This window comes from Lycium ferocissimum, unplaced genomic scaffold (assembly GCF_029784015.1).
Source record: "Lycium ferocissimum isolate CSIRO_LF1 unplaced genomic scaffold, AGI_CSIRO_Lferr_CH_V1 ctg22385, whole genome shotgun sequence".
Lineage (NCBI taxonomy): Eukaryota > Viridiplantae > Streptophyta > Magnoliopsida > Solanales > Solanaceae > Lycium > Lycium ferocissimum.
In genome coordinates this window covers 1-7,969 of record NW_026720306.1, presented here as the reverse complement: position 1 = coordinate 7,969, position 7,969 = coordinate 1, and the positions used below count along the sequence as shown (strand labels likewise).

Genomic DNA, 7,969 nt, shown 5'->3' with positions numbered 1-7,969 from the left:
TCGATGCATGTCAAAATCATAGATCACATATGCTCATAACGTGTCCCGGTCCCTTCCGATAAGGGACTCGGTGAATAGGATCATAATTTAATCATATGTCATATATGCAAATAACGTGTCCCGCCTTGTTAAGGGGACTCGGTAGGTGAAATCATGTATGTCGAATCATGTACCATGTATACATAACGTGTCCCGCCCCCCATCGGCGTCTCGGTGAAGAATCATAATGTGCCATCCCGGCCGCCATCCCCGTACCATCAAATCATAAATACATACGGATAACGTGTCCCGCCCGCGCACGTACGAGGACTCGGTGAATAATGCGAGAAGAAGAGCACGATAACATGTCCCGGCCCGGACTCGGTGAATCGAATCATACCATAGAGTACGCACGAGAACATAACATGCCCCGGCCCGGACTCGATGAAAAATACATTGAGCCACGCACGAGCGAGTCGTGAGAAACCATATGCACATAAATCCGTACTCGATGAATACGGACACTTACCGACATTCGGAGGCTCGGGGAAATGAGTTTCGGGTTTTTCCGAATTAGTATCGAAAGTTATGAGCGTTTGAAATACGAAACCTCTTCGACTGTTTAAGCGATCCCAGATCATACATGAAGGACATTAAGGCTCGTAGAGCATACTCGTATTAGGATACTCAGATCAGACGACTCATATCCAAATACAGGTAGCGGAATGCTTATATCAGACGCTCATACCGGAGTACTCATATCGGAGTTATCATATCAGAGTGCTTATACCAGAATACTTAGATCAGGATACTTATGTCAGAACACTTGTATTAGAATATTCCCATCGGAATGTTTATATCAAATATTCAAGTCAGATCATTCGTAAGCGTTTATGCGAATAAGCCAAACCGAGTACTCACATCCGAATTACCAAATACTATAACAAACTCGGAACATTAGTCAAAGGTTTCCATTAATTATCGTACGGAAATAAGGCAAATAGAACAATTTACATAGGTCTCGGGATTGTGGGCCCACTTCAGGTCATATGAGGGCGTACTCAATTTACGTATTTTATTCCTCATAATATCATTCATGATAGTTTTAAGATAGTCGGTCCCATTAGTTCAAGTTCTAGGTGTTTAGACAACTTTTACAACCATTAGCAACATAATTGATTCAATTTCTCGAAAGAAAAGGCAATTTCGACGTAGATTCCGAAGAGTAGAGTTGTCCCCGAGGTCCAAATTCAAGCCTAGTATATCTAGGACATGCCAAGAGAAAGAAAGGTAAGCCTTACATACCTTTTCCGCTTCTTAAGCTTCTCCAAATTCGAATCCCGTTTTCCAAAATCTACAAATGGTCATGTTTACCAATTGTAAGTTATAGCTTCCAAGGGTTTAACTTAAATTCATGTTTATCTACCGAAATTTCAGCGAAGATTTCCATACACATAGCATCCCCGAGATTCTAACTCGGTCAAAATATCAACAACCATACCAACAACAATACCAATGGCATCAACAATCGCTACAAAACACATTCTAGCATAAATAATCTTCTTCCCAACATAAGGCGACAACTTCCAATCCAACTTTGCACTTCCAAACTAATATCAATGTTTTCATATCCATTTTCTAATCAAGATCATTCCAATAAAATTCGAAGCATTTCATCTCATTCTACAAAATATTTACAAAATATACAAAAAATTCCACCAAAACCATAATTCATCCGAAACTTCTAATTTTCAACATAAGTATTCATAACACATTTTCATCTTCCAATTGCATTAACAATAATCATAATTTGCACCTTAACACTTTCATTCTCACAATTACATAAATCTACCATAAAATCACAAAACTTCCCATAACAACTTAACAACCAACCTTTCATGCTAATACGTACTTACATCCCTCCAAATTCACCAACTAACATAATAATTCACATTTGGACTTTACTTCCATAATTACATAAAAACTACATTGAAATCACATAATTTCCTATAATCATTTTCAACAATTTTTCATACCAACTTGAACCATTTCCTTCCATTTCCATCACAAGGCTTCAACAACACAATTAATATAGCAAATAAAATTTTAATCATTCCTTTCCATGCATACCATTTTCGGCCATGCATATATTTATCCATAACACAAAATTTTCATACTCTACATTCCTTTCCACATTCCACAACACCTATATATATTTCTTCCAAGATAAAAGGAGTGAAATCTTACCTTTTTCTTCTTATCTTCTTCACTTGTCCAAAGCGTTAAATCGACAAAACAAGCGGTCTATCCTCCGAAACAACTATACCACGTTGTAGAGGACCCTTGAATGAGTAGGAATACTACAAGAAAATAATTTTTCTTGACCAATTCCATGGACTCAATTTTTGGAGCCCTTGGCCGAATGGCCTTTAATTTTCTCCTCTCTTTCTTTGTTTTCTTTCTTTCTCCAATTTTTTGTTGTATTAAAAGATGACTTCAAATATATATATATCTTCCCCCACTTTTACTTATTTATGTTTAGGCCCTCAAGTATATTCACATGTCCCCTTCTTCCTTCTCTAGAATTTTCTTCTATTTTCGAAATTTCTCAAGTTCAACAAAGAAGACTAATGTCTTCCTATAGAAGCTTTGGTCCATACATTTTTTTATGACTTACAATTAGCCCTCATTAATCAAAATATGGCACACCACACGGCCCACATGGCATTTCAAGAATTTTCGAACTCGTGTGAAATTACCATTTGCCCCTAGCCTTCCACATTATTTCCATTGGCCATTTTGCAAAATTTCTCTTTTTTACCCTTGGCCTTTCTCAATATTTCCATACCAATAATGTTCATAATTAATATTCATAACCTACTTATGCATTGAAATAATTTTAGAACCTAGTCTTGTCCCTAACTTCTCACCACGTCCGAACGTACGAAGTACGGGCTATAACATGCATGTTCATATCCATTAGTTGCATGTTAACAAGATTGGCATAAGTTAGGGTTTTGTCTAGGGTTTTACTATTTTTCTCTACTGTAGAAGGATTTGTGTTCGTAACTAAGGAATTTAATAGAGGAAATTGAGATGAAGTTGCAATATCGGTGGTTGGCCGCCGACCACCATTATGACAATAGGGTTTACTCTCTTTTAGGGTTTTGCATGGAGAGAGAAGAGAGCATTTTTTAAATATATTGTTATAATGATATGTCAAGAGGATGTTTGGATAAGCTTTTAAAAAGTAGCTTATAAGTCAAACAGCCAAAAGTTGGTACCGCGATACATCACCTAACTTTTGACTTTCGCTATTTTCGGAGATTTCTTTTTTTTACTTAAAAGTAAGTTCTTAAGAACACTTTTTATCTTTCTCAAACACCAAAAAAATAGAAAAAACCTTAAAAGCCAATAAACACTTAAAATAAACACCCAAATCAACTGAAACCGTGGCCAAACGGGCCCTTAGAATTTGTGGAAATTACCGTGCTAACCCCTAAATCACCCATTGAAACAAAAAAAAATAATAACAAAAAAAAAAATGAAAAAGGAAGTCAGTCGTTTCTCTTCGAGGTCCGTTTGCGTGTGTTGAAGTGGTGATGAAGGGACGGAAACGCCGCCACGACCCTTACCCAACCCCAGTACCGGATGATTCTCGGCGCCGTTTTCCAGCAGCCGAAGCCCAAACTCAAATTCACCCATCAGTCATAATCGATGACAGAGAACGGGAGATCGAAACCCTGCTGATGGAGAACCAGCGTCTGGCAGCAGCACACGTGGCTCTTAAACAGGACCTCTCTGCCGTTCAACAGGAGCTCCGTCTTCTCTCTTCCACAGCCGCAACCGTCAAAGCCGAAAGTGATGCTGAAGTCCGTGAGGTTTACGAGAAGGCAAGGAAGAAGGAATCTGATGTCCGTATAGTGGACGAGCTTAGTGTGGAAATGGCTATAGTTAGGACAGATATACAGAACCTAAATGCTGACCGCAAAGAGCTTACTGCCAAATTGCACGACATGGAGGATGATCTCCTTAAGGTTCGTGAAGAGTTACAACAGTTTCCTGTAATCAAAGCTGAAATTGAGTCCATGCATAAGGAAGTTCAACGAGGAAGGTAACCTCACTACTACTACCACTACCTATTCCACTCTATCATCTCATTTTTTTTTTTTTACGACAAATGAACATATACTCCCTTCATCCCAATCTATGTGACACTTGTCGCTTTGCGAGAGCCTAAACTTTGAAGCTAAATTGGATTAGAGTAACTCAATATTTTATGATTAAAATCTATATATTTAAAAAGTACTGTAAGTTGTAATTTTTCTCATAACAATTTGGTGAAAGAATACATCTATCAATTTTTTGGTGAAAGAATATATCTTAAGATGTTGGTCAAAGTTTATGTGGTTTGAAAATCGGGAAGCGAAAGCAAATTAAATCGGAGCTATGTGCCCTCCCTTTGTATGTATTGGATCGTCTTTGGCCTTGACCATTTGTTCTACTTGTAGTCGATCCAGTTATGATAAACAGATAATAATGTTTTATTTCTTTCTAGAAAAAGATATTCGTGTTTTATTTAAAAGAGAGAATATTTCAAACCCTGTTTCACCATTATCTAACCGGAACAAAACCTGCCTAAAATAGGACTCTTATAGTACCAAATAGATTAGCAAAACTAGATGCAAGGTTTACATCAGTAAATCGATGGGACATCCTGAGAATTATATTTTATCATGATATAAGAAGCGTGAGCCCTGTCTTAGTGTATCTCAGAGACATGTGAGGAGAGCTGCAATTAATGACATGTGGACATCCTTGTTTGCTGTGGAAGTCATAGTTATATCCAAATTGGAAGCTGGTAATCTAGTGACCTCCTACATAACATATGCGAGCCTTACGTGGACGAGTTGGTAGTCTTTTCAAAAGAAAGAACCGACCACATCAAAAATTTACGCAAGGTCTTCGAAAGGTTAAGAAAACATCAATTGAAGACCGCATTTGAAGAAAAAAAAAAAAAAAAAAGAACTCGCTAGGCAAACTAGAAGATATATCACTTCACCTTCTCCAATATCATGTGTTACTCTATTATAGCAAAGGTTCTTCGCGTTTGTTTATTAATGAGCAAAACTTTTTGTTCCCTTCTTTAGTATATGATGGATATCACTTTACCTTCTCCAATGTCATGTGTTAACCCTAATTTAGTTCAGATGTGGTTAAAGGTTTATCTTTGTTAATGAACAATTAAAATATCTATATATTTATGAAGTGGGAGGAGAACTATGAGGTCTCAGGTTCAAATCCCAGTGGATGCAAAAAACGAGCGGATTCTTCCCATTTGTCTAAGCCTTGGTGGGCAGAGTTACTCAGTAACTGTGCTACTGTGCTGGTTGAGGTAGCAGGTACCCCATGGAAGCAAGCTTGCCCGGACACCACCATCATAAAAAATAAAAAAATTGTGGCGAGCATGCATCAAAGTTGCATCTCTATGATGTTAATGGACACTGCGACGGAAAATCACATTATAAGTATCGTAAATTTGCTGTGACATGGGCCCCTTTATAGTTTATATTGCCATTTTGGTCATTCTGCATCACATGCTGTTTCTCAGGCTCTCATACTCTTGTTGATATTTGAGGAGTGCTGTCTCTATGAACAGGGCTGCTATTGACTATGAAAAAAAGATGCATGCCAGCAACCTTGAATATAGTCAAGCAATGGAGAAGCATAAGATTACTATGACTTCTGAAATTGAAAAGCTACATGCTGAGCTTGCAAATGCAGAAAAGAGGGTAAGGGCAGCAGCTGCTGCTGCAGCTCCAAGTAATTCAAACCACCAGTTGGCTGCAGCAACTCCAGGTATTCAAACCACTAGTTTGCTGCTCCTGTAGAGCTTATCATTATTATCTACTTCATAGTACAGTCAACTAATTAAAATAGAAATTTTGATTTATCCTTTCAGGTTTTACATATTCTGCCGATTATGGAAATCCTGAAACAGGATATCGAGGGAATCTGTACCCTGCTTCTTATGCTGTACATCAGGTTTGTAATTACATCTCTCTTACATTATCAAATGGTTTTATCTTGTAGTGACTTTTGGTTTGATAGTTTCTGCAACAGTTTACATAAGAAATTCTATTAGAGTGGCAGCAATGAGATGTAATGCTGCATGAGATAATCTCTTAAGTATTTGTTGTTTGCCTGTTGTTCATCCATCATTCGTCTCCTTCAGTGATTTAGACAAGTTAAATCCCTCTATCATGTGAGTTTGCTCTTTGTCCGTTGCCTGTCAATGAACTAAGTTAGCATACGCAGAATAGGTGAATTTCCTACTTGTTCACTTTAAGCCCCTGTTTGGCCATAAGAATTATTCACTTTATTCCGGAAATTTCTTTCACTTTTTTCCGGAATCAGCGTTTGGCCATGAGAATTCCGAATACAACTTGAAGTTGTATTCCGGAATACCAAAAACTCAAAAAACTTGTTTTTCAAAAAAATTTCACTTTTTTCACTTTTTTACAACTACATTTCACCAAAAACTACAATTTCAAAAACTATGGCCAAACACATTTCCAACTCCAACTCCAAAATTCCAAAAAAAAGTGAATTTTTTTTTGGTATCTATGGACAAACGGGGCCTAAAACTGTATTCTTTTTCCATCCAGATTCAATAATTTCCTTCTTCCTCTCATTTTGGTTTTTACTTTGTTTTGTTGGATGTCGGGACAATGATAGGCTATCTTCTATGCTTCTTGGTATGAAGGCGTTTTAAGTAAGGTTGAATCCATCGGGAGACACCTGTGGTTGACAACATCTTTCACTTAGACACCTCAAGTAAACAGTGTTCCATTTAGACACCTGGGGTAGGGCCCGACCGTGAAATTTAGACACTTTTTACACATTCTCAAAATCAGCTTAAGCTTGCCAAGTGCCTTCTCCGTCGAAAACTAGACGAATTCATATGCGACACGTGGAAATTTTATTTAAAAAGAACCTCTTTTTTACTTTTTTTTTCTTTAGAATCTCTATCCCCTAGAACCCCCCGGGGCCTTCTTGTGCTTTGTCTTCGATCCCTCCTTCCTGCCAACCTTCACCTAGATCCCCAGCATTAACACCGCCACAACTTTTCTCCCTTTTTCTTTGTTCCATTTTTTAAATTTTTATTTCAAAATCGCTCCCGCATTTTAATCCCTCGCTTTCTTTCTGTTTCTTTTTCTCAGAATATCATTCTCCCTTCCCCATCTCTTCTTGTTCCTTTCTCACAACCAACCTTCCCCTAAATCTCCACTATTAACACCAGCACATCTTTCTCCCTCTTTTTTTTTTTTGGTCATTGACAAATATAGTTAAAAAATTGAAACTAGCAAGAAATCAAGTAGGTAAAACTCTATAATTTTCTGTCATCAAAAAAAAAAAAAAAAAAAACCTCTATGATTTTCTTAAGGTACTGTGCTCATGGCTTTTGCTCAATCATGGGTTTGTTTTCTTTTACTTGTGTTCACCCATCAGTGTTGATTTGACCAATACAGTAAAAACTTATTTGCTAAGGTTCTTTTCCTGGGTATGGTGGTGAAAGAGGAAGGAAAGGAAAAGGAAATGTGGTGATAACAGAGGTCATGGGAATGGCGGATCGGAGGAGCTGAGAAAATAAAGAGATGAGAAAAAAAATTCAAGGAAAAAAATGAGCCTCTCATGCGCCTAGATTGGATGTATTACACTCACGGTGCCATGTTAGCAAAAAATGTCTTAATGACACAGTCGGGCCCTACCCCAGGTGTCCAAATAGAACAAGGTTTAGTTGAGGTGTACAGTGAAAGATGCTGCCAACCACAGGTGTCTCTTGATGGGTTCAACCTTTAAGTAAAGATGGTCATGTTGAAGATGACCATAACACACTTTTGAGAATAATTTCTTTTATCATCAAAAACTTGACTCTTATTTAGCAGAGTTTCTAAGGCAGCATAGGTTTAGACTGTTTTCACGGTTT

The 7,969-nt window shown here is 37.6% G+C and overlaps 1 protein-coding gene across 1 annotated transcript; it reads left to right on the top strand.

Moving 5' to 3' along the window:
• The first annotated feature begins 3,516 nt into the window (after positions 1-3,516).
• Positions 3,517-7,888, top strand: LOC132043270 (protein FLX-like 1). Its single transcript, XM_059433778.1, has 4 exons — positions 3,517-4,093; positions 5,639-5,838; positions 5,942-6,024; positions 7,531-7,888. The coding sequence occupies exons 1-4, from the start codon at positions 3,582-3,584 to the stop codon at positions 7,585-7,587; spliced, it is 852 nt and encodes a 283-aa protein (XP_059289761.1). The 5' UTR covers positions 3,517-3,581; the 3' UTR covers positions 7,588-7,888.
• The last annotated feature ends 81 nt before the right edge of the window (positions 7,889-7,969 follow it).